Raw genomic sequence first — 27,050 nt, 5'->3', positions numbered from 1 at the left:
AATCACTAATTTTGGGGTATTGTTTGCAGATTGGTGAGACATTTTTTCATTTAATCCATTTTGAATTTGTGTAGTAAGTCAAGGGGTATGAATACTTTCTGAAGGCACTGTATTACAGTATCCCCAAATACACTCACCTACACCTTAAAGGTAGACTCAATGAAATGACGTTGCCGTGAGCAGCCCCGCAGATATTGAGATGAGCGAGATGCATGACTTCACTCTCACACAGTCACACACAGTATCTACCCATGTGCGCGGGTTGACTTCACACTGCTACAATGTGGAAGCCAGGAGGAGAAGTTGAGCGTCGCGCTTCAACACTCTTAGTTGTTGAGGAAATTGACCCCCTATGCTATTTTTCTTTCTGCATAGACATCATATCGCTGAGTCTACCTGTAATATACTTACTAACTACTGACCCCTCAATTCCTTAACTCACTACTACCTCCTCAGGCACAACTACACCTATACACAATATAGTCATTAACGAATCCTCAGGAGCATTTCGCTCTCAGTACAGCTTCTCAATATAGTCTCTCTCCTCCAGAAGGTGACCTGGCCATCCCGGAGACGTCTGACAACAGTAAGAAGCTGATGATGAGGACGCGCAGCAAGAGGAAGTTCCTCTTCAAGGTCCCCGAGGAGGAGAGACTTCAGCAGAGGAGGTATCCTTTTTTTCCAATCCATTTTATACTTGAATTGCCTTTTGGACTGTGAAGCAGTAAAGTAGAGAGGGGAGACAGAAAGTAGGGGCATAGACAAGGGAGGTGGAGTCTGGGCTTGAACCACAGTCGCCAGGAGGTTTTTTTGTAGTCGAGAGCGCTACTGCTCGACCAGACACCAGCATCAGAGGAGGTAACATTACTCTGTTCACTCATCATTATTATACCTTTCATACTAAGATGTTTTTCTGGAAACCATCATAACGCCAACTTTTTTCCGCCTTTTCTATATATGTGACCAACCTGCTCGATTCAGTCTTATGTAGCAAAATTTGAAATGGTCTTTTTTTACATTGGATAAAAGTAGAGACTCGGTATATCAGACACTACAGTTGAGGAACAATGGGAAAGTAATTCTGCTTTGGAAGTTGATAAACTTGTAACCTAACCTTTGAGAAAATGGCTATAACTAGCTCTGAGATTAATAATATTACTACACAGGTCATAATGTTAGCTAGCAAGCCAGCCAGGTAACGTTAGTTAGCTAGCTAACAGTACGCTTTAACTTGAAATGAAAACGACTTTCTGACACGACATATAATATCTGAAAAATGTAGCTAGCTAGACTATATTACCCATATACATGGATGGACGCTTCTTCCTCTGTCACAGATGCCACGGTTGCCCTTAGTTTGAAGATGTAATCTGGAAACAGGTGTTTTATACAACAGCCTTCTCTGTGTTCTTTTTTTTTTTTTTTACTCTTTCTGCATATTTGCAATCAAACGTCAGAATTTTCTCCATATACTTAGCTATCATACTTAATCCACTGATTTCAAAACTCGGTCCTCCAGAAAGTGGAGAGCTACACTTTTGCAGTTCTACTACATGTTATCTTTCAAACAGCAGTGTTAGAAAGGATTACCTACACATACTGAACACCTCATATTATAGACAGAAGTGTGCTACATGGCAGACTAATCCAAACTCCTCTCTAGGCATGTCCAGCCCATCCATTATGTCAGCCAATCATGGCTAGCGGGAAGGTTCCTGTTTTTTTACGTGGCTAAACCGACTTGGCTCGTAATTTAACAATTTTATTCAGATTTACAGATGGCATGAAAGTTGATATGTTCCGGAAGGCATTTCTGATTTTTAAAAATACAATAATTACATTAAAATGGCTCTCCTGTGAAGTAGTGATGCGCAACACACGCCTAGTTTCCTGAAACTAGTCACATACCGGTATCAAAGCCGAAACCTTTATTTCCGCCAAATGACCTAGTAATCATTTCGGTGAAGTTCTGCCTGCGGCTTAGTATGTAACATTGGCACGCACTACGCTCTTAAACTCTTAATGGTTGCTAAGGGGTACCCATTAATCATCCTCCTGCCAGTTCTAAACTTTGCAAGGCATGTCACTTCGCCCATCTCTTCTCATAGCCCACCACTAAGCATGCACTGTTTTCTTACCCACAACTGGATAGATCCAAAAATAATTATTGTGGGAATAAATAACACTGAATTATGAAAATGTTGCTAATCAAATTGTTGCTTTCTGAAATTCCTAAAGTCGTCCAATCCTTGTAATAAATTGGAAGCAATAGTGTGGCCAACTAGATGATCATTTCAGTAGCTTTTTTTATTGGGACAGCGTCATCGCCCTGCTTGGGGACTCGTCTTGATAACTAAAATATGAGATTTTTATAGATTTTTCACTGAATGTCTGTTTGGATATTGGTTAGGCTGCAATCAGGCTAGGAAAAAGGGTGCTAAGTTGAGTGTTGCCCATTTATTTTTATTTTTTTAACTAGGCAAGTCAGTTAAGAACACATTCTTATTTTCAATGACGGCCTAGGAACAGTGAGTTAACTGCCTGTTCAGGGGCAGATCATCTTGTCTAGTTTTCTCATTTATTAGAACATTTTGAAAGCTTATTTTGCTCTTCACTCGCAGTTGCATAATAGCCTAGACCTACTCCCGACCAAAAGCCTGTGACTTCACTGACAATAAATCAATGCGATTTTGTTTCACTGTATCTGTCAGTGTAGGCTATTTGGTTAATTGGTTTTTGGCTGGGCAAATAAATGGAGGTGGTATAGCTCATTCTGTCACTGATCAGAAGCATTTAGCTTGTGGCCTCCCGAGTGGTGCAGCAATCTAAGGCACTGCATCGCAGGACTGGAGGTGACACTACAGACCCGGGTTTGATCCCAGACTGTGTCACAAACGGCCGTGACCGGGAGTCCCATAGGGCGGCACGCAATTGCCCAGGGGTCTGGGTTAGGGGAGGGTTTGGCCGGGCGGGGGGGTGCTTTACTTAACTGATCGCGCTCTAGTGACTGCTTGTGGCGGGACGGGCTCCTGCAGGCTGACTTTAGTCGTCAGTTGAATAGTGTAACCTCTGACATACTGCAGTTGGGCAGTTAACCTACATCGATTATGGCAGCCCCCCGCACCTCTGATTCAGAGGGGTTGGGTTAAATGCTGAAGACACATTTCAGTTGTACAACTGACTAGGTATCCCCCTTTCCCCACATTGGTGCAGCTGGCTTCCAAGTTTAGCGGTTGGGTGTTAAGAAGCGTGGTTTGGCGGGTCATGTTTCGGAGGACACATGACTCTAACTTCGCCTCTCCCGAGCCCGTTGGGGAGTTGCAGCGATGATACGAGATCGTAATTGGATTTAGAAACATTTAGCATGCAATAATGTAGCCTAAGTCAAGTGTTCATCTATCACCGATCAAAAACATTTAACATGCAATAATGTAGCCTAAATCAAGTGTAGGCCTATTATTTTAGCTCAATCACATATAGGCAAGTCCAAAAGGCTATGGAGGTTGTGAAGTATGAACAAGACTCACATGCTTTTACTAATATTTTCTATCAGGATGAATGAAGGTGAGACCTGCTCCCTAACAAAGTGAGAGTAGGAAAGAGATTTAAATAGATAAAGAAGCATGGGCCTTAAGCTCTGTTTGAAAATAACTTTTTTATATTCCAACGGCCCCACGTTCCGTGACACAAGTTGTGTGGGGAAAATATTTGTTGTATTTTATTCTGTTATATTCTATTATATTCTTAGTATAAAATACACTACATGGTCAAAAGTATGTGGACAACTCAAATTCGTCTATTTCAGCAACACCCATGCGGACGGGTGTTTAAAATGGAGCACACAACCATTCAATCTCCGTAGACAAGCATTGGCAGTATAATGGCCTGTACTAAAGAGCTCAATGACATTCAACGTGGCACCGTCATAGGATGCCACCTTTCCAACAACTCAGTTCGTCAAATTTCTGCCCTGCTAGAGCTGCCCTGGTCAACTGTAAGTGCTGTTATTGTGAAGTGGAAACGTCTAGGAGCAACAACGGCTCAGCCGCGAGGTATTAGGCCACACAGAATGGGAATGCTGAAGCCCGTAGCATGTGAAAATCACCTGTCCTCGTTTGCAACACTCACTACTGAGTTCCAAACTGCCTCTGGAAGCAACTTCAACACAAGAACTGTTCGTCGGGAGCTTCATGACATGGGTTTCCATGGCCGAGCAGCCGCACACAAGCCGGTGATCACCATTCTCAGTGCAGCGTCGGCTGGAGTGGTGTAAATGCTCGCCGCCATTGGAGCACTGGAAACACTTTCTCTGGAGTGATGAATCACGCTTCACCATCTAGCAGGCCTACGAACAAATCTGTGTTTGGTTGATGCCAGGAGAACGCTACCTGCATCTAGGCTTCGTGGCAACTGTAAAGTTTGGTGGAGGAGGAATACTGGTCTGGGGCTGTTTTTCATGGTTTGGGCCCCTTAGTTCCAGTGGAGGGAAATCTTAACACTACAGCATACAATGATTTTGATTTTGTGCTTCCAACTTTGGGGAAGGCCCTTTCCGGTTTCAGCATGACAATGCACCCGTGCACAAAGCGATGTCCATACAGGAATGGTTTGTCGAGATCAGTAAGGAAGAACTTGACTGGCCTGTACAGAGCCCTTACCTCAATCCCATCGAAGACCTTTGGGATGAATTGGAATGCAGACTGCGAGCCAGGCCTAATCACACATCAGTGCCTGACCTCACTAATGTGGCTGAATGGAAGCAAGTCCCTGCAGGGATGTTCCAACGTCTAGTGGAAAAGCATATGCAGATACTCCTTCAAGAATGTTGGAAAAGCTTTCCAGGTGAAGCTGGTTGAGAGAATGATTAGAGTGTGCAAAGCTCTCATCAAGGCAAATGGTGGCGACTTTGACGACATTAAACTGTAAAATATATTTTGACTTGATAAACACTTTTTTTGTTACTACACGATTCCATATGTGTTATTTCATAGTTTTGATGTCTTCACTATTATTCTACAATGTAGACAATATAAAAAGAAAGAAAAACCTTTGAATTTGTAGGTGTGTCCAAACAATTGACCGGAACTGTACGTCAGTGCACTCACTCATTCTCAGTTACACTCACAACTATTCACAATAATACACACTGACCATTGTTAACCACCTGTCTTGTGTTGACAGAGAGATGCTGAGGGACCCTGAGCTGAGATCGAAGATGATCTCCAACCCAATCAACTTCAACCACGTGGCACACATGGGCCCCGGCGACGGCATGCAGGTCCTCATGGATCTGCCTCTGGTAAGGGCCTCAACCACCTGTCAACACAGCTTGAGCCAAAATGTCTGCCTCATCCTGTATTCATAACCCACGAACAAAAATGGCCTCCCAACCCCCTGATAAGCTTGCTGATATTGCGGGTGACAAAACAGGAGCCATAACAGCTGGATTCTAACGATCACAAGACACCGTTGGAGCCAAAATTGTGTCTCCTGGCATTTTCTGACAGCAGCAGCTCCCACTCCTAACTCCACAGAATAGCACTGCTATACTACCTTCTAGATGTCACCCTTCTCCTACTTTCCACCATCTCTGCCCATGTTTCCCTCCTCCTTTTGGAGAATGACCCTATAGTCCACACCCTCTTTCACGTTCTCCCTCCCTCTTTCCTCTCTTTTTTTCTCTGTGTCCTGTTTGTCATTTTTTTCCGCCTCTCTCTCACCCCCCGCCCGGCTCAGCAGCAGGGGAGAGCACCTCCCCCTCATCCTCCCGCCACCACACCCTGATCTCCCCACCCAGCAACTTGGAGCACGTCTATCACATGAGCCTTGTGTAGGCCGACCTCTACCTGCAAAAAGAACCTGCTGCAGCACTGCATCCTGCCCCAGTTTTCCTCCTCTCCCCCCACCTCCTCCCTAGGAAGGGTAGGCCTAACCTGACGCTTCCCACCCCTCCTGCCTCCTCCAATTACATATCGACACCCTATGCCAGGGTTACTGGTAGTCAAATACGAGCCTGGAGTACTGCTGGTTTCTCGTTTTCTCTCTTTGCTTGTTAATTGATTGACTCACTTTCTTTTTTAATTGGGCAGATTTACCTGGTGTCCCAAGGTCTGAATCAGTCCCTAATTAAAGGGAAATGATACAACTGGCTGTACTTCTACCCTTATGGCCTAGATTTGAGGAAAAGATCCCTATCCACTTGTGTGAATCTGAGGGGATAAGCAATATGATTGATCATACCTATCTAACCGTTAGTCTCCACAAGTAAATAGGGAGTTGGTACGAGGGGTCGACTTGGGACCGGGCCTATTTCCAGTGTTCCTGCCACCCTCTCTCACCCCGTCTTCCTCCTTCCCATTTCTTTCCCTTCTCGCTGTTCTTTTCTCCATTTGCTTAAGTGCAGTGAGTTTTTCGAAAGCTGGGGTGGTTTTATTTCGGCTGATGTCATATGAGTGTGTTTTTCTGTACTGGCTGCAGTGTGGTTGTGTTTTGTGTGATCTCTGCATATTTGTCATCTTAAAAACAGCAACATACTTGAAAAGCTTACCTCAGGGTTTCAATGGAGAGAAAGATTTGAAACAAGGTCAATTTCATTAGTAGACAGCCACCAACACCAAAAGTGAAGTAGACACTTCTCTATGACTATTTCCCCCCATAGAATTCTGTGAAAACATGCCACGGCACGTGTGACTTGTTTCAGTCAAACGAGGGACTTGCTGTGCATTTGGAGTTTATTCATCACAAAGTGCGTGTGTGTTTGCGTGTACAAGGCTGTTGTAAGTAAGCATTTCATGGTATGGTCTACACCTGTTGAATTCGGTACATGTGACAATAACAATTTGATTTGGTTTAATGTGTGAGCATCCATGTAAATGTCTTGACATTGTCTGCTCGTGTACATGAGTCTTGTTCATTAGGCGGAACGGAATTAAAGTCAATGAAACAGGGAAGGTCCAAACTGGGACTTGTCCAATAAGAAACACAAATTAAAAATGTCAAAAAAATGATTTCTGTTGTCTGTCCTAATGAGCATAAACCTGTTCACTCATATATTAAGGTCCTTCTATACCAATGGCTGTATTTGTCATTGTCTTACGGTCTTGTCTCTGTGTGTGCTGGCGACTGCGTTGCGGCACAGAGTGTGATGCATTCTTCTCAGGACGACCTGGCCAAGGATAAGCCCCGACCGCTATCCAGTATCTCCCGGCAACAGAGGAGCAAAACCCACATCACCCGCACGGCCTCTGGTGAGAGGATCCCAAGCACACGCACCTTCCACATGTGAACACATACAACACATAATGCATACATTTCAACACACACACTAGTAAATACATTCTCTCTCTGTCATTGATGCTAATGCTCTGTCTCACTATGTGTGTGTCTCGCTGTGTGTGTGTCTCGCTGTGTGTGTGTCTCGCTGTGTGTGTGTCTCGCTGTGTGTGTGTCTCGCTGTGTCTCGCTGTGTGTGTGTCTCGCTGTGTGTGTGTCTCGCTGTGTGTGTGTCTGTGTCTCGCTGTGTGTGTGTCTCGCTGTGTGTGTCTCGTGTGTGTGTCTGTGTGTGTGTGTGTCTCGCTGTGTGTGTGTGTCTCGCTGTGTGTGTGTCTCGCTGTGTGTGTGTGTGTCTCGCTGTGTGTGTGTGTGTCTCGCTCGTCTGGCTGCGTGTGTGTGTCTGGCTGCGTGTGTGTGTCTGGCTGCGTGTGTGTCTCGCTGCGTGTGTGTGTCTGGCTGCGTGTGTGTGTGTGTGTCTGGCTGCGTGTGTGTGTGTGTGTCTGGCTGCGTGTGTGTGTGTGTGTCTGGCTGCTGTGTGTGTGTGTGTGTGTGGCTGGCTGCTGTGTGTGTGTGTGTGTGTCTGGCTGCGTGTGTGTGTGTGTCTGGCTGTGTGTGTGTGTGTGTGTCTGGCTGCGTGTGTGTGTGTGTCTGGCTGCGTGTGTGTCTGGCTGCGTGTGTGCGTGTGTGTCTGGCTGCGTGTGTGTGTGTGTGTCTGGCTGCGTGTGTGTGTGTGTGTCTGGCTGTGTGTGTGTCTGTGTGTGTCTGGCTGGCTGCGTGTGTGTGTCTGGCTGCGTGTGTGTGTGTGTGTCTGGCTGCGTGTGTGTGTGTGTGTCTGGCTGCGTGTGTGTGTGTCTGGCTGCGTGTGTGTGTGTGTGTGTGTGTGTGTGTCTGGCTGCGTGTGTGTGTGTGTGTGTCTGGCTGCGTGTGTGTGTGTGTGTGTGTGTGCTGCTGTGTGTGTGTGTGTCTGGCTGCGTGTGTGTGTGTGTGTGTGTGTGTGTGTGTCTGGCTGTGTGTGTGTGTGTGTGTCTGGCTGCGTGTGTGTGTGTGTGTGTGTGCTGTGTGTGTGTGTGTGTGTGTGTGTCTGGCTGTGTGTGTGTGTCTGTGTCTTGCGTGTGTGTGTGTGTGTGTCTGGCTGTGTGTGTGTGTCTGGCTGTGTGTGTGTGTCTGGCTGTGTGTGTGTGTCTGGCTGTGTGTGTGTGTCTGGCTGTGTGTGTGTGTCTGGCTGCGTGTGTGTGTGTGTGTGTGTGTGTGTGTGTGTGTGTGTGTGTGTGTCTGTGTCTGTGTCTGTGTCTGTGTCTGTGTCTGGCTGTGTGTGTGTGTGTGTCTGGCTGCGTGTGTGTGTGTGTCTGGCTGCGTGTGTGTGTGTGTCTGGCTGCGTGTGTGTGTGTGTGTCTGGCTGCGTGTGTGTGTGTGTGTCTGGCTGTGTGTGTGTGTGTGTCTGGCTGCGTGTGTGTGTGTGTGTCTGGCTGCGTGTGTGTGTGTGTGTCTGGCTGCGTGTCTGTGTGTGTGTGTGTCTGGCTGCGTGTGTGTGTGTGTGTCTGGCTGCGCGTGTGTGTGTGTCTGTGCTGCTGCGTGTGTGTGTGTGTCTGGCTGCGTGTGTGTGTGTATGTCTGGCTGCGTGTGTGTGTGTGTCTGGCTGCGTGTGTGTGTGTGTCTGGTGTGTGTGTGTGTGTCTGGCTGCGTGTGTGTGTCTGGCTGCGTGTGTGTGTCTGGCTGCGTGTGTGTGTGTGTCTGGCTGCGTGTGCGTGTGTGTCTGGCTGCGTGTGCGTGTGTGTCTGGCTGCGTGTGCGTGTGTGTCTGGCTGCGTGTGTGTGTGTCTGGGTGCGTGTGTGTCTGTCTGTGTGCGTGTGTGTCTGGGTGCGTGTGTGTCTCTGGTGCGTGTGTGTGTGTGTGTCTGTCTGGTGCGTGTGTGTGTGTGTCTGGGTGCGTGTGTGTGTGTGTCTGGCTGCGTGTGTGTGTGTCTGGCTGCGTGTGTGTGTGTCTGGCTGCTGTGTGTGTGTGTGTGTGTCTGGCTGCGTGTGTGTGTGTGTCTGTCTGGTGCGTGTGTGTGTGTATCTGGCTGCTGGTGTGTGTGTGTGTCTGGTGCTGTGTGTGTCGTGTGTGTGTGTGTCTGGGTGCGTGTGTGTGTGTGTCTGGCTGCGTGTGTGTGTGTGTGTGTGTCTGGCTGTGTGTGTGTGTGTGTGTGTGTGTCTGGCTGCGTGTGTGTGTGTGTGTGTGTGTCTGGCTGCGTGTGTGTGTGTCTGGCTGCGTGTGTGTGTGTCTGGCTGCGTGTGTGTGTGTGTGTCTGGCTGTGTGTGTGTGTGTGTGTCTGGCTGCGTGTGTGTGTGTCTGGTCTGGGTGCGTGTCGTGTGTGTGTGTGTCTGGCTGCGTGTGTGTGTGTGTCTGGCTGCGTGTCTGGGTGCGTGTGTGTGTGTGTCTGGGTGCGTGTGTGTGTGTCTGGGTGCGTGTGTGTGTGTGTCTGGCTGCGTGTGTGTGTGTGTCTGGCTGCGTGTGTGTGTCTGGGTGCGTGTGTGTGTGTGTCTGGGTGCGTGTGTGTCTGGGTGCGTGTGTGTGTGTGTCTGGGTGCGTGTGTGTGTGTCTGGCTGCGTGTGTGTGTGTGTCTGGCTGCGTGTGTGTGTGTGTCTGGCTGCGTGTGTGTGTGTGTCTGGCTGTGTGTGTGTGTCTGGTGTGTGTGTGTGTCTGGCTGCGTGTGTGTGTGTGTCTGGGTGCGTGTGTGTGTGTGTCTGGGTGCGTGTGTGCGTGTCTGGCTGTGTGTGTGTGTCTGGCTGCGTGTGTGTGTGTCTGGCTGTGTGTGTGCGTGTCTGGCTGGGTGTGTGCGTGTCTGGCTGCGTGTGTGTGCGTGTGTGGCTGCGTGTGTGTCTGGCTGTGTGTGTCTGGCTGCGTGTGTCTGGCTGCGTGTGTGGGTGTGTGTGTGTGTGTGTGTGTGTGTGTCTGTCTGGCTGCATGTTTGTGTGTGTGTCTGGCTGCTGCGTTTGCGTGTGTGTGTCTGGCTGCGTGTCTGTGTGTGTGTCTGGCTGCGTGTTTGTGTCTGGCTGCGTGTTGTGTGTGTGTGTGTCTGGCTGTGTGTGTGTCTGGCTGTGTGTGTGTCTGGCTGCGTGTGTGTGTGTGTCTGGCTGCGTGTGTGTGTGTCTGGCTGCATGCGTGTGTGTGTGTCTGGCTGCATGCGTGTGTGTGTGTGTGTGTCTGGCTGCATGCGTGTGTGTGTCTGGCTGCGTGTGTGTGTGTGTCTGGCTGCATGTGTGTGTCTGGCTGTGTGTGTGTGTCTGGCTGCATGCGTGTGTGTGTGTGTGTGTCTGGTGTGTGTGTGTGTCTGGCTGCATGCGTGTGTGTGTGTCTGGCTGCATGCGTGTGTCTGGCTGCATGCGTGTGTCTGGCTGCATGCGTGTGTCTGGCTGCATGCTGTGTGTGTGTCTGGCTGCATGCGTGTGTGTGTGTCTGGCTGCGTGTGTGTGTGTGTGTGTCTGGCTGTGTGTCTGGCTGTGTGTGTGTGTGTCTGGCTGCGTGTGTGTGTGTGTGTGTCTGGCTGCGTGTGTGTGTGTGTGTGTCTGGCTGCGTGTGTGTGTGTGTGTCTGGCTGCGTGTGTGTGTGTGTGTGTCTGGCTGCGTGTGCGTGTGTGTGTGTCTGGCTGCATGCGTGTGTGTGTGTGTCTGGCTGCATGCGTGTGTGTGTGTGTGTGTCTGGCTGCATGCGTGTGTGTGTGTGTGTCTGGCTGCATGCGTGTGCGTGTGTGTGTGTCTGGCTGCATGCGTGTGTCTGGCTGCATGCGTGTGTCTGGCTGCATGCGTGTGTCTGGCTGCATGCGTGTGTCTGGCTGCATGCGTGTGTGTCTGGCTGCATGCGTGTGTGTGTCTGGCTGCGTGTGTGTGTGTGTGTGGCTGCGTGTGTGTGTGTGTGTCTGGCTGCATGTGTGTGTGTGTGTCTGGCTGCATGCGTGTGTGTGTGTCTGGCTGCATGCGTGTGTGTGTGTCTGGCTGCATGCGTGTGTGTGTGTGTCTGGCTGCATGCGTGTGTGTGTGTGTGTGTCTGGCTGCATGCGTGTGTCTGGCTGCGTGCGTGTGTGTCTGGCTGCATGTCTGGCTGCATGCGTGTGTGTGTGTCTGGCTGCATGCGTGTGTGTGTCTGGCTGCGTGTGTGTGTGTGTGTGTCTGGCTGTGTGTGTGTGTGTGTCTGGCTGCGTGTGTGTCTGGCTGTGTGTGTGTGTGTGTGTCTGGCTGCATGTTTGTGTGTGTGTCTGGCTGCGTTTGTGTGTGTGTCTGGCTGCGTGTGTGTGTGTGTCTGGCTGCGTGTTTGTGTGTGTGTGTGTCTGGCTGTGTGTGTGTCTGGCTGTGTGTGTGTCTGGCTGTGTGTGTGTCTGGCTGCGTGTGTGTGTGTCTGGCTGCGTGTGTGTGTGTCTGGCTGCATGCGTGTGTGTGTGTCTGGCTGCTGCGTGTGTGTGTGTCTGGCTGCATGCGTGTGTGTGTGTCTGGCTGCATGCGTGTGTGTGTCTGTGTCTGGCTGCATGCGTGTGTGTCTGGCTGCATGCGTGTGTCTGGCTGCATGCGTGTGTCTGGCTGCATGCGTGTGTCTGGCTGCATGCGTGTGTCTGGCTGCATGCGTGTGTCTGGCTGCATGCGTGTGTCTGGCTGCATGTGTGTGTGTGTGTCTGGCTGCATGTGTGTGTGTGTGTCTGGCTGCATGTGTGTGTGTGTGTGTCTGGCTGCATGCTGTGTGTGTGTGTCTGGCTGCATGCGTGTGTGTGTGTGTCTGGCTGCATGCGTGTGTGTGTGTGTCTGGCTGCTGCTGTGTGTGTGTGTGTGTGTGTCTGGCTGCATGCGTGTGTCTGGCTGCATGTGTGTCTGGCTGCATGCGTGTGTCTGGCTGCATGCGTGTGTCTGGCTGCATGCGTGTGTGTGTGTCTGGCTGCATGCGTGTGTGTCTGGCTGCATGCGTGTGTGTGTGTCTGGCTGCATGCGTGTGTGTGTGTCTGGCTGCATGCGTGTGTGTGTGTCTGGCTGCATGCGTGTGTGTGTCTGGCTGCATGCGTGTGTGTGTGTCTGTGCATATGTGTGTGTGCTGGCTGCATGCGTGTGTGTCTGGCTGCGTGTCTGGCTGCATGTGTGTGTCTGGCTGTGTGTGTGTCTGGCTGTGTGTGTGTGTGTGTGTGTGTGTCTGGCTGCGTGTGTGTGTGTGTGTCTGGCTGTGTGTGTGTGTCTGGCTGCGTGTGTGTGTGTGTGTCTGGCTGCGTGTGTGTGTGTGTCTGGCTGCGTGTGTGTGTGTGTGTGTGTCTGGCTGCGTGTGTGTGTGTGTGTCTGGCTGCGTGTGTGTGTGTGTCTGGCTGCGCATGTTTGTGTGTGTGTCTGGCTGCGCGTGTGTGTGTGTGTCTCGGGTGGTGTCACTGTGTCATGAAGGAGGTGCAGACATTGGAGGAGCAGGATCGTCGCGGAACATCTCCAACCCAGACGGGGACTTCGAGAGAGAGGTAAAGACCCAGACTTCGCACACACACACTGACTGTTACATTAAATCACTCACACATGTTCTCAATCTATGCCCCTCTCTTTTCCCTGTCCATCTCCCTCTCTATCCCACATTCTCAGTTACATTAAATTCAACTATCTTCCTGGGTATGATAACACACTCTGTTACATTAAATTCAACTATCTTCCTGGGTATGATAACACATTCTGTTACATTAAATTCAACTATCTTCCTGGGTATGATAACACACTCTGTTACATTAAATTCAACTATCTTCCTGGGTATGATAACACACTCTGTTACATTAAATTCAACTATCTTCCTGGGTATGATAACACACTCTGTTACATTAAATTCAACTATCTTCCTGGGTATGATAACACACTCTGTTACATTAAATTCAACTATCTTCCTGGGTATGATAACACACTCTGTTACATTAAATTCAACTATCTTCCTGGGTATGATAACACACTCTGTTACATTAAATTCAACTATCTTCCTGGGTATGATAACACATTCTGTTACATTAAATTCAACTATCTTCCTGGGTATGATAACACACTCTGTTACATTAAATTCAACTATCTTCCTGGGTATGATAACACACTCTGTTACATTAAATTCAACTATCTTCCTGGGTAGGCAGGCTGATTGAGGTAGTATGTACATGTGTATGTACCGGTCCGTTGGGCGACGCACAATTGGCCTAGCGTCGTCCGGGTTAGGGAGGGCTTGGTCGGTAGGGATGTCCTTGTCTCATCGCACACCAGCGACTCCTGTGGCGGGCCGGGTGCAGTGCGCGCTAACCAAGGTTGCCAGGTGCACGCGTTTCCTCTGACACATTGGTGTGGCTGGCTTCCGGGTTGGATGCGCGCTGTGTTAAGAAGCAGTGCGGCTAGGTTGGGTTGTGTATCGGAGGACGCATGACTTTCAACCTGTGTCTCTCCCAATCCCGTACGGGAGTTGTCATTTTAGACAATTAGAATGATTTCTCAGAAAACCAGCTGTTTTAATCAGTGTATGCTTACTCGTTCAACATCTCATTCCAAAATCATAGGCATTAATATGGAGTTGGTCCTGGCTGCTATAACAGCCTCCACTCTTCTGGGAAGGCTTTCCACTAGATGTTGGAACATTGCTACTATAACAGCCTCCACTCTTCTGGGAAGGCTTTCCACTAGATGTTGGAACATTGCTGCTATAACAGCCTCTACTCTTCTGGGAAGGCTTTCCACTAGATGTTGGAACATTGCTGCTATAACAGCCTCTACTCTTCTGGGAAGGCTTTCCACTAGATGTTGGAACATTGCTGCTATAACAGCCTCTACTCTTCTGGGAAGGTTTTCCACTAGATGTTGGGACATTGCTGCTATAACAGCCTCCACTCTTCTGGGAAGGTTTTCCACTAGATGTTGCTGCTATAACAGCCTCCACTTTTCTGGGAAGGTTTTCCACTAGATGTTGCTGCTATAACAGCCTCTACTCTTCTGGGAAGGCTTTCCACTAGATGTTGGGACATTGCTGCTATAACAGCCTCTACTCTTCTGGGAAGGCTTTCCACTAGATGTTGGAACATTGCTGCTATAACAGCCTCCACTCTTCTGGGAAGGTTTTCCACTAGATGTTGGGACATTGCTGCTATAACAGCCTCTACTCTTCTGGGAAGGCTTTCCACTAGATGTTGGAACATTGCTGCTATAACAGCCTCCACTCTTCTGGGAAGGTTTTCCACTAGATGTTGCTGCTATAACAGCCTCTACTCTTCTGGGAAGGTTTTCCACTAGATGTTGGGACATTGCTGCTATAACAGCCTCCACTCTTCTGGGAAGGCTTTCCACTAGATGTTGGGACATTGCTGCTATAACAGCCTCCACTCTTCTGGGAAGGCTTTCCACTAGATGTTGCTGCTATAACAGCCTCTACTCTTCTGGGAAGGCTTTCCACTAGATGTTGGGACATTGCTGCTATAACAGCCTCTACTCTTCTGGGAAGGTTTTCCACTAGATGTTGGAACTCTAGATGTTGGCATTCCAATTCATCCCAAAGGTGTTTGATGGGGTTGAGGTCAGGGCTGTGCAGGCCACCGATCTCACCAAACCATTTCTGTATGTACCTGGCTTTGTGCACTGGGGCATTGTCTTGCTGAAAACAGGAAAGGGTCTTCCCCAAACTGTTGCCACAAAGTTGGAAGCCCATGTTGGAAAGGTGCCATGTTGAAAGTCACTGAGACATTCTGCTGCCAATGTTTGTCTATGAAGATTGCATGGCTGTGTGCTGGATCTTATACACCTGTCAGAAACAGGTGTGGCTGAAACAGCCAAATCCACTCATTTGAAAGGGTGTCCACATAGTGTAAGTGGAGTAGGTGTTTACATTAATTATTTCCTTGCTCTAACTACTGCCATAATCAGTTTAATATCGAATTATGAGTGTGCATGTAAACATACTCACTGTTTTCACATGCTAACATTTTAGCATTTGTAGCACAAATCCCATTCAAGTCATGAAACCAATATTAGCCTTTTTCGCACGTTATGTCCAAATAATCTGAAAGTATCTCAAATTGATTGTTAATAAAGCTCAACAAAATCACTTGTAGACGTGATGTACGAAAAAAGCTAATATCGGTCACATGACTTGAATGGGATTTGTGCCACAAATGCCAGAGAAACTAAACCAAAGCATGGATTGCTGTCATACCTTGTCCATAGACTGCTTACAGGCTAAAGAAACCAATATGTAATTTGGTTGAACTATCCCTTTAACGTCTATAATCCATCTTTACCATAAACACTCTCTCTCTTCCCTCAGCCGGACTGGGACTCCACCAAGCACTCCACTCCCTCCAACAGCCCCAACTCTCTCCACCGCAGCCAGCTAACGCTGGATGGCCTGGAACACGCCCTGGACGGCTGAGGACCCCACCACCCTACACACACACATAATACGTGCTTAATCACTCGACGAACCTACATTCAACATAGAACTTGTGTATCACTGCAGAAGTGCCAAGAACAGACTGTCCCAGCCCCCACCCTGATTTTAGATGAACGTTTTGTTCCCCCCATTCCTACTTGTCTTCTTTCCTCTCTTCCTTTTCACTTTAAGGGAGGGTGCCACCATGTACACTCCACAGCACTACTAGCAATCCTGTGCTGACATCTCTCCCCAACACACACACCTCTCCAGTTCCCTGTTGGGGGAGACACCCATTTTCCTATGAGTTTTTATGGGTTATTCATACTTAGTTTAGGTTATTGATACATAGATGCATGCGATGACTGAATTAAAAACCAAGATCAATGACGATAGGACCCTCGCAGGGGGAAAAAGCATTCATGAACTATTCTAATCATAGGTATATGTTTGTGTTTCTAAACAAAGATTAGAGAAAAAAGAAGAGTGAAGGATAACTTTTTGTTTGCAACTATATAGTATGTGGTACACACAACTGAACAGTGAAAGAAAGGGCAATCTTCTTCAAAGGGACCATAAACCCCCCCACATAGCAGACCCTGTCGTACTGGTGTTGTAACCCTTATTGAGCTGTTCCCGGACTAGTGGCCATTAATTTGAGAGCAGTCCCTACCCAGGGGTCGAGCTGCCACTCAACAGACTGCAGGGGTTTTACTGTTAAGCTAAACCAGTGGGCATCTTTTACAGCAATTGCACATCTCCCACCAGTCTTTATAACGTGCATTGTTTTTAACTTAATCTTTTGCTATAAAAGTATAGTTGGCAAAACCAATGCGCCATAGCCACATAATCATGAGACTTAAGACATGGTGGGAGTCTGAACAGTGAAAAGGACCACAACTCACAAGCTGCTGCTGTCGTTTGCTATGTTTATATAAGTATGTGTGTGAAGAGCCGCTCACCATAGAGAGAGAACCTCCTGGACGAGGCCCTTCATTTTTAACCGTTCAATCATGAGCCTAGTTAAATAAAAAAAGTGGAGGTGTAGTCATAGCGCCGCACCGCCACAAGGGGGCATGTGAATAGTGGTCCTCAATTGAGGGACGTTTCATTGTACAGCAAGAGTGTGAGATACTGTACAGGCATATCCAGTTTAATCACTAGTGTGCCTTCAGTCCCATTTTCTTTTTTTGTCTTGCAGCACCACATTCAGATCAATTACTGAAGTGACTTTAACTCTGCAGGCCATTGGTGAGGGGGGGGGGGTTCAGAAAAACTGTATTAAACTTGCACATGTTTTAATCCCAGGAAAATGTTGTCTGATCTTTTTTTTCCTGGTCTTTTCAGCTCTCTGAAAATGTGACTTTTTTTTCTCTTCGAAACACTACTACTTTTCTTCCTCTTAAATCACCAGTTTAAATCTTTGTAATTATTGAATTGTTAGCAACAAACATGTGAACAGAAAATAAAATAATATCGGTTGTGCTTTGCTTGTCTCTGTGTGTGCTGTTTTTTCTATACTGTATTATATATGGATTATTTCATGCATTTTCATCACCTCAAAACACAACTTTAATGCTATGAATTTATTTTATTTTTTAATTGTGATTTGTGAAAAATGTCTAGAAAATGATTACTGAAAAAAAACATGAATGGGGAAAAGTTCATGAAGTACAGTTGAAGTCAGAAGTTTACATACACTTAGGTTGGAGTCATTAAAACTAGTTTTTCAACCACTCTACAAACGTCTTGTTAACAAACTATAGTTTTGGCAAGTCTGTTAGGACATCTACTTTGTGCATGACACAAGTATTGTTTCCAATAATTGTTTACAGACAGATTATTTCACTATCACAATTCCAGTGGGTCAGAAGTTTACATACACTAGGTTGACTGCCTTTAAACAGCTTGGAAAATTCCAGAAAATGATGGCTTCTGATAGGCTAGTTGACATCATTTGAGTGTACCTGTGGCTGTATTTCAAGGCCTACCTTCAAACTTAGTGCCTCTTTGCTTGACATCATGGGGAAATCAAAAGAAATCCACCAAGACCACAGCCACAGAAAAAAAATGTAGACCTCCACAAGCCTGGTTCATCCTTGGGAGCAATTTCTAAACTCCTGAAGGTACCACGTTCATCTGTACAAACAATAGTATGCAAGTATAAACACCATGGGACCACGCAGCCATCACACCACTCAGGAAGGAGATGCGTTCTGTCTCCTAGAGATTAATGTACTTTGGTGTGAAAATCAATCCCAGAACACCAGCAAAGGACCTTGTGAAGATGCTGGAGGAAACAGGTACTATATCGACTTAACCTGAGAGGCTGCTCAGCAAGGAAGAAGCCACTGCTCTAAAACCACCATTAAAAAGCCAGACTACGGTTTGCAACTGCACATGGGGACAAAGATCATGGTTTTTGGAGAAATGTCTTCTGGTCTGCTTTGCTGCAGGAGGGACTGGTGCGCTTCACAAAATAGATGGCATCATGAGGGAGGACAATTATGTGGATATATTGAAGCAACATCTCAAGACATCAGTCAGGAAGATAAAGCTTGGTCGCAAATGGGTCTTCCAAATCTACAATGACCCAAAGCATACTTCCAAAGTTGTGGCAATATGGCTTAAGGACAACAAAGTCAAGGTATTGGAGTGCCCCTCACGAAGCCCTGACCTCAATCCTATAGAACATTTGTGGGCAGAACTGAAAAAGTGTGTACGAGCAAGGAGGCCTACAAACCTGACTCAGTTACACCAGCTCTGTCAGGAGGAATGGGCCAAAATGCACCCAACTTATTGTGGGAAGCTTGTTGAAGGCTACCTGAAACGCTTGACCCAAGTTAAACAATTTAAAGGCAATGCTACCAAATACTAATTGAGTGTATGTAAACTTCTGACCCACTGGGAATGTGATGAAAGAAATAAAAGCTGAAATAAATCATTGTCTCTACTATTATTCTGACATTTCACATTCTTAAAATAAAGTGGTGATCCTATGTGACCTAAGACATTTTTACTAGGATTAAATGTCAGGAACTGTGAAAAACTGAGTTTAAATGCATTTGGCAAAGGTGTATGGAAACTTCTGACTTCAACTGTAAAATGTGATTTTATATATTTTTTTAAATTGCAAACATTTCTAAACACCTGTTTTTGCTTTGTCAAAATGTAATACGTTTTAGAATAAGGTTGCAACATAACAAAATGTGGAAAAAGTTAAGGGGTCTGAATACTTTCAGAATGAGCGTTCCAATGGTTGCGAAAGTATTCATCCCACTTGGCATTTTTTCCTATTTTGTTGCCTTACAACCTGGAATTAAAACTGATATTTGGGGGTTTGTATCATTTGATTTACACAACATACCTACCACTTTGAAGGTGCAAAATATTTATTGTGAAGCAAACAAAAATGACAAAAAAACTGAAAACCTGAGCGTGCATAACGATTCATCCCCCCAAAGTCAATACTTTGTGGAGCCACCTTTTGCAGCAATTACAGCTGCAAGTCTCTTGGGGTATGTCTCTATAAGCTTGGCAAATCTAGCCACTGGGATTTTTGCCCATTCTTCAAGGGAAAACTGCACCAGCTCCTACAAGTTGGATGGGTTCCACTGGTGTACGGGAATCTTTAAGTCATACCACAGACTCTCAATTGGATTTAGGTCTGGGCTTTGACTAGGCCATTTAAAAAAAAATGTCCCCTTAAACTGCTCGAGTGTTGCTTTAGCAGTATGCTTAGGGTCATTGTACCGCTGGAAGGTGAACCTCCGTCCCAGTCTCAAATCTCTGGAAGACAAATAGGTGTAGCTCAAGAATTTCCCTGTATTTAGTGCCATCCATCATTCCTTCAATTCTGACCAGTTTTCCAGTCCCTGCCAATGGAAAAACATCCCCACAGCATGATGCTGGCACCAACATGCTTCACTGTGGGGATGGTGTTCACGGGGTGATGAGAGATGTTGGGTTTGCCCCAGACAGTATTTTCCTTGATGGCCAAAAAGCTACCTTTTAGTTTCATCTGACCAGCGTACCTTTTTCCATGCATTTGTGGAGTCTCCCACATGCCTTTTGGTGAACACCAAACGTGTTTGCTTATTTTTTTCTTGAACTTCTTTGGGACACTGAAAACACTGAAGTTTCTAAAATTGTTTGAATGATGTCTGTGAGTATAACAGAACTCATATGGCAGGCAAAAACCTGAGAAAAAATCCAAACAGGAAGTGGGAAATCTGAGGTTTGTAGTTTTTGAACTCGGCCCTATCAAATTCACAGTGGGATATGGGTTATTTTGCACTTCCCAAGGCTTCCACTAGATGTCAACCATCTTTAGAACTTTGTTTCAGGCTTCTCGTGTGAAGGGGGATCGGATGGGAGCTGTTTGAATAAGGGGTCTGCCTGCAGCCTCGTTCTCAGTCACGTGCTTTCACATGAGAGGTATCTCTCATTCCATAGCTTTTCTACAGACAATGGAATTGTCTGGTTGGAACATTATTGAACATTTATGATAAAAACATCCTAAAGATTGATTCTATACTTAGTTTGACAAGTTTCTTCGACCTGTAATATAACTTTATGAACTTTTCGTCCGACTGGACCTGAACACGATTTTCGATTTGTTTACCAAACGACCTAACAAAAGAAGCTATTGGACATAAATGGACATTATCGAACAAAACAAGCATTTATTGTGGAACTGCGATTCCTGGGAGTGCATTCTGATGAAGATCAATGGTAAGTGAATATTTATAATGCTATTTCTGACTAATGTTGACTACCCAACATGGCTGGTTTGGGCTCTGAGAGCCATTCTCAGATTATGCTTTTTCCGTAAAGTCTTTTTGAAATCTGACACAGCGGTTGCATTAAGGAGAAGTGTATCTAAAGTTCCATGCATAACACTTGAATTTATCAACATTTATAATGAGTATTTCTGTGAATTCTTGTGGCACTCAGCAATATCACTGCATGTTTTAGAACTACTGAACGTATCGCGCCAATGTAAAATAAGATTTTTGGATATAAATATGAACTTCACCGAACAAAACATACATGTATTGTGTAACATGAAGTCCTATGAGTGTCATCTGATGAAGATCAAAAGGTTAGTGATTCATTTTCTACATTTGTGCTTTTTGTGACTCCTCTCTTTGACAGTTTTTCTGTGAGTTGGTGGTGACCTAACATAATCATTTGTGGAGCTTTAGCTGTAAAGCATTTTTGAAATCAGACACTGTGGCTGGATTAACGAGAATTATATCTTTAAAATGGTGCCTAATACTTGTATGTTTGAGAAATGTGATGTAGTTTAGCTGGGTCTCTCACTAGTTAACTATAAGCTTACAATAATCATCGAATGAATGTCCCGTGGAAATCTAATTAGCAATATCAGTTTAGTAGAACCCCCCAGGCTTAAACTCTAGAGCAGTGGTCCCCAACCACCGGGCCGCGGGCACGTTCGCTACCAGGCAGCACGGAATGGATAAACATTATTATTTTAAAATCGGTAAGATCGCTGGAGAGCTTCTTCAGAAGGGGTAAGGGAGATAAAAGGCCCAACGACGATGCCGATAATGCAGAGACAGCAGAGCCCGAGACTGCAAAACAAAAAATAAAGCCTCATTCAATAGAAAATATGATGAGTCCTACCTAAAATATGGCTTTATTGCAACAGGTGACTTGCATGCTCCAAGCCCCGTGCATAGTATGTGGAGATAGGCTATCCAGGGAAGGTCGCTTGCCAGAGTGTTTGCGTTACGAGAGCCACTGCAGAGATTTTTCAGAAAAAAAAGTCACCACTGGCAGCACATTTCAATGACGAGGAATGGGTCGCAAAAGTCGCTTACCTGTGCAACATATTCAACCTGCTCAACGAACTCAATCTGTCACTTCAGGGGAGAATGACAACTGTCTTTAAGTTGGCAGATAAAGTGTCTGCATTCAATGCCAAACGAACTCTGGGGACGGCGAGTGGACGGGCATGTTTGACATGTTCCAAACATTAGTGGGATTTTGGGAGAGACTGACACGTCTTTCTCCCAGCTGGTGTGCAATCACCAAGCTTCGCTGTCAATGGAGTTCGAGCGTTACTTCCCAACCGCCAAAGACCCACGAAGTGCGAAGGAATGGATCCACGACCCATTTGTAAACGTCCCAGGTGAATCGTCCATGTCCATGCAGGAAGATGATCAACTCCTTAAGGTTGCAAATGACAGTGGCCTTAAAAGTATGTTTGAGAACTTCATCTCTGCCGACCTTCTGGATTAAAATCAAGGCTGAATGTCCTGAGAGTCACAAAAACACTGAAAACGTTGCTTCCATTTCCAACATCCTATCTCTGCGAAGCAGGGTTTTCCACAATGACAGCAACAAAAACGAGTAGACTGGACATTAGGAACGGAGTAGACTGGACATTAGGAACACCCTTCGGGTGTCACTGTCTCCCATCACCCCAGATGGGACGTCTTGTTGCCGGGAAACAAGCTCAGGGCTCCCACTGATTCAGCGACATGGTGAGTTGAAATGTTTTTATTATATGGTCGTTAGAGAAAAATATGCCCTTTGTTTTTAGAATATCGTCTCGGTAGACCTACTTAAACTAAAATGTTATGAAAAGCAGCTATACTAAAATTATAGGCCTAATCGATGTTCCGGTTGTGTCGTGACCCCCCCACGGCCGGTCTGGAAAAGTATTGTCTATATGAGACTGGTCCATGGTGCAAAAAAGGTTGGGGACCGCTGCTCTAGAGGGTTAATGTCATTATCATGTCCAATGTCCTAAAATAACTTTCCTCAGTTTATACGGGTGCACAGTTAACGAAACCAATGCTGCATACTCCAGTTGTAAAACAGTCTCTCAAGCGCTCAAAATGGGAAAGGATTCAGCTGCTCAACAGGACCTTGATTAGCGGACTGGTGTGTGTAGGAGCAGCTTTGGATAAAAAGTCTGCACACCCAGTACCTCTAGATGAAGGGGTTGACAAACGGTCTTGTATACAGTAGCCCATCATAGCAGTATTTTACTTTGTGGAGGGTTGGGTCTTGCTCAAGGACACAACGGCAGGAGATGTAATACATAAGACACGTGAAGTAAGTTGAGGCAACACAAAGTTAGCTGAGACAAGCGGGTGATAATGTCTCTCAGCCCTGGAGGCAACAGCTATACAACCAGGAGAGCGCAAGGAGGGGTGCAGGCTGTGGCGGAAAGTGGGAGGAGAAAAAAACAAACAAGGAAGTGCAGTGCAGTGGGGATATAAGGCCGGGGAGTGGAAGGAAGGGGAGAGGAGGTGAAGACTATCAGAGTATATGAACAGTTAAGCGGACAGACTGCTCTGTCACTGGGAGATGAGTCAAGTACACGAGGTAATAGGTTAGTCACTATGCAAGAAACCGAGAAGCCCTCAACTACTGATTTCGTTGGGGTTGAGCATATGGATCCAGAGTGAAAGTGGAAATAACTGCCTGCAACATTTGACCTACATTCTGAAGTATCAGAATGACTTACTTTTATAAAGTATTTGGTCTCATACATCACTAAGGACACAAAGATGCTCACTTGATTATTAGCAAAAACAATCAATTAATTGTAACATGCCTCCTTTAAGAAAGGTCTGCTACTAATAGACACAGCATGAGATTATTACTTAATGTGCATTGTTGTACAGTGAACAGTGGAGCCCGACCGATTTATCGGTTGACCAAGAGTCAGCTGATAGCCTTTTAGGATGTATTGGTGCCAGCATTTATTAGACCGAAAAGGACTGATATAAAATGCAGAGAAACACTGAACATTTTTTTGCATTTCAATATTTGTCCTGATCAGAACACTCTAAACATGTTGATGAGCCAATATTGCCATTGGCTCTCTACAGCAAGGCCGGACACTAGGCTAGGGCTGGTCGATAGGGAAAAATATAACCCAATATTATTCACATTTGAAGGTATGACAGTTATTTTATGTTTCAAATAAATATCCTGAGTAGTTCATGACCCTAGGGTGGAAACAAATTATAAGTGATTTCAAATGGGGCTTTCTCCGTTTGAACTGTTCAATCCAACTACCCCCTCCGTTAAAAAAATGCATTTCCTGCACTTGAAAATAATTTTCACACTGCCACGCAGCATGATATAGGCAAACAAGTCAAGGCCTAGTTAATTGAACTGTTGGAATCATGGACATATAATGATTCTTCAAATTCTATCGTTGGAATATAGTGGGCAGCACCTAGAATTACTGACTGTGTGACCACATCCTATAGTAAGGACTGAATGGCTAAATGACTGTGTGTGTCTGTACACATCCTATAGTAAGGACTGAATGGCTTACTGACTGTGTGTGTACACATCCTATAGTAAGGACTGAATGGCTAACAGACTGTGTGTGTACACATCCTATACTAGAGACTGAATGGCTTACTGACTGTGTGTGTACACATCCTATAGTAGATACTGAATGGCTAACAGACTGTGTGTACACATCCTATAGTAAGGACTGAATGGCTAACAGACTGTGTGTACACATCCTATAGTAAGGACTGAATGGCTAACAGACTGTGTGTACACATCCTATAGTAAGGACTGAATGGCTAACAGACTGTGTGTACACATCCTATAGTAAGGACTGAATGGCTTACTGACTGTGTGTGTACACATCCTATAGTAGAGACTGAATGGCTAACAGACTGTGTGTACACATCCTATAGTAAGGACTGAATGGCTTACAGACTGTGTGTGTACACATCCTATAGTAAGGACTGAGTGGCTAACAGACTGTGTGTGTACACATCCTATAGTAGAGACTGAATGGCTTACTGACTGTGTGTGTACACATCCTATAGTAGAGACTGAATGGCTTACTGACTGTGTGTACACATCCTATAGTAAGGACTGAATGGCTTACTGACTGTGTGTGTACACATCCTATAGTAAGGACTGAATGGCTTACAGACTGTGTCTGTACACATCCTATAGTAGAGACTGAATGGCTTACTGACTGTGTGTGTACACATCCTATAGTAGATACTGAATGGCTAACAGACTGTGTGTACACATCCTATAGTAAGGACTGAATGGCTAACAGACTGTGTGTACACATCCTATAGTAAGGACTGAATGGCTAACAGACTGTGTGTGTACACATCCTATAGTAAGGACTGAATGGCTAACAGACTGTGTGTACACATCCTATAGTAAGGACTGAATGGCTTACAGACTGTGTGTGTACACATCCTATAGTAAGGACTGAATGGCTAACAGACTGTGTGTACACATCCTATAGTAAGGACTGAATGGCTTACAGACTGTGTGTGTACACATCCTATACTAGAGACTGAATGGCTTACAGACTGTGTCTGTACACATCCTATACTAGAGACTGAATGGCTTACAGACTGTGTCTGTACACATCCTATACTAGAGACTGAATGGCTTACAGACTGTGTGTGTACACATCCTATAGTAAGGACTGAATGGCTTACAGACTGTGTGTGTACACATCCTATACTAGAGACTGAATGGCTTACTGTATGAGGGCATATATATAACTATTTCTGTAACCTCTCCAACCCCTAACCTCCCTCTTTCCTTCTTTCTGTACTCTTCAGCAGATCTGGGTTGGTGTAAACTTTCTCTGAATTTTGTCAGACTTCGCGAAAGCTTTCTTTTTGTCACTTGCTGACTGTCTGCAATGAAAGGACATAAAGCAAAATATCAACAGTTTGTGAATAATACTTAAATTAATAGTTCATTATAAATATTTAAATATATAGTCTGATTAAATTCTCATTACCGAAGTTCTCTCGACTGCAACTGGCCTTAAATTGCTTTGTTAAGTGAGAATGGTGTTGTGGAGGATGAGGAACCTTAGCATGTTTTGCTAACAATAGAAAAGCCATGATGACTAAGCAAATGTTTCCTTGATGTACATAATTAGACATTAATGAAGTATATTTTCATAAATTATAAATCAAATGTTTTTCTAAATGTGGAAAACTACCTGTATCTGTAATGATAATCAATAGTGTCGTGTACACAGTCCGACAAGAGAATGTTTAACTGTGTAACTGGAGAAATATAAAGATAACTGCTTACCTGGTAGCCATCTTGAAGGTACTGGCAGATGCTTACCTGTATCTGTAATGATAATCAATACGGTCGTGTACGCAGTCTGACAAGAGAATGTTTAACTTGTAACTGGAGAAATATAAAGACATCTGCTTACCTGGTAGCCATCTTGAAGGTACTGGCAGATGCTTACCTGGTAGCCATCTTGAAGGTACTGGCAGATGCTTACCTGGTAGCCATCTTGAAGGTACTGGCAGATGCTTACCTGGTAGCCATCTTGAAGGTAGTGGCAGATGCTTACCTGTATCTGTAATGATAATCAATACGGTCGTGTACGCAGTCTGACAAGAGAATGTTTAACTTGTAACTGGAGAAATATAAAGACATCTGCTTACCTGGTAGCCATCTTGAAGGTACTGGCAGATGCTTACCTGGTAGCCATCTTGAAGGTACTGGCAGATGCTTACCTGGTAGCCATCTTGAAGGTAGTGGCAGATGCTTACCTGGTAGCCATCTTGAAGGTACTGGCAGATGCTTACCTGTATCTGTAATGATAATCAATACGGTCGTGTACGCAGTCTGACAAGAGAATGTTTAACTTGTAACTGGAGAAATATAAAGACTTCTGCTTACCTGGTAGCCATCTTGAAGGTACTGGCAGATGCTTACCTGGTAGCCATCTTGAAGGTACTGGCAGATGCTTACCTGGTAGCCATCTTGAAGGTACTGGCAGATGCTTACCTGGTAGCCATCTTGAAGGTAGTGGCAGATGCTTACCTGTATCTGTAATGATAATCAATACGGTCGTGTACGCAGTCTGACAAGAGAATGTTTAACTTGTAACTGGAGAAATATAAAGACATCTGCTTACCTGGTAGCCATCTTGAAGGTACTGGCAGATGCTTACCTGGTAGCCATCTTGAAGGTACTGGCAGATGCTTACCTGGTAGCCATCTTGAAGGTAGTGGCAGTTGCTTACCTGTATCTGTAATGATAATCAATACGGTCGTGTACGCAGTCTGACAAGAGAATGTTTAACTTGTAACTGGAGAAATATAAAGACATCTGCTTACCTGGTAGCCATTTTGAAGGTACTGGCAGATGCTTACCTGGTAGCCATCTTGAAGGTACTGGCAGATGCTTACCTGGTAGCCATCTTGAAGGTAGTGGCAGATGCTTACCTGGTAGCCATCTTGAAGGTAGTGGCAGATGCTTACCTGGTAGCCATCTTGAAGGTACTGGCAGATGCTTACCTGGTAGCCATCTTGAAGGCACTGGCAGATGCTTACCTGGTAGCCATCTTGAAGGTACTGGCAGATGCTTACCTGGTAGCCATCTTG

The 27,050-nt window shown here is 45.7% G+C and overlaps 1 protein-coding gene across 4 annotated transcripts in view; it reads left to right on the top strand.

The window, feature by feature from the left end:
• The window catches only part of LOC112230633 (serine/threonine-protein kinase MRCK beta), a 132,634-nt gene extending 115,497 nt beyond the window's left edge, over positions 1 to 17,137 (top strand). For 3 of the 4 annotated variants that reach the window (XM_042300567.1, XM_042300566.1, XM_042300568.1), the window contains 5 exons: positions 551 to 668; positions 5,182 to 5,299; positions 7,139 to 7,247; positions 12,660 to 12,730; positions 15,544 to 17,137. In XM_042300567.1, the coding sequence (XP_042156501.1) occupies positions 551 to 668; positions 5,182 to 5,299; positions 7,139 to 7,247; positions 12,660 to 12,730; positions 15,544 to 15,648 (521 nt within the window). In that variant the 3' untranslated portion in view covers positions 15,649 to 17,137. The remainder of the gene's footprint in view (positions 1 to 550; positions 669 to 5,181; positions 5,300 to 7,138; positions 7,248 to 12,659; positions 12,731 to 15,543) is intronic. The other variant, XM_024396907.2, reaches the window with a different exon arrangement.
• The last annotated feature ends 9,913 nt before the right edge of the window (positions 17,138 to 27,050 follow it).

This window comes from Oncorhynchus tshawytscha, linkage group LG18 (assembly GCF_018296145.1).
Source record: "Oncorhynchus tshawytscha isolate Ot180627B linkage group LG18, Otsh_v2.0, whole genome shotgun sequence".
NCBI classification, from domain to species: Eukaryota; Metazoa; Chordata; class Actinopteri; order Salmoniformes; family Salmonidae; genus Oncorhynchus; species Oncorhynchus tshawytscha.
Note: the sequence above shows the minus strand (reverse complement) of the source record. Positions and strands in the feature narration are given on the sequence as shown.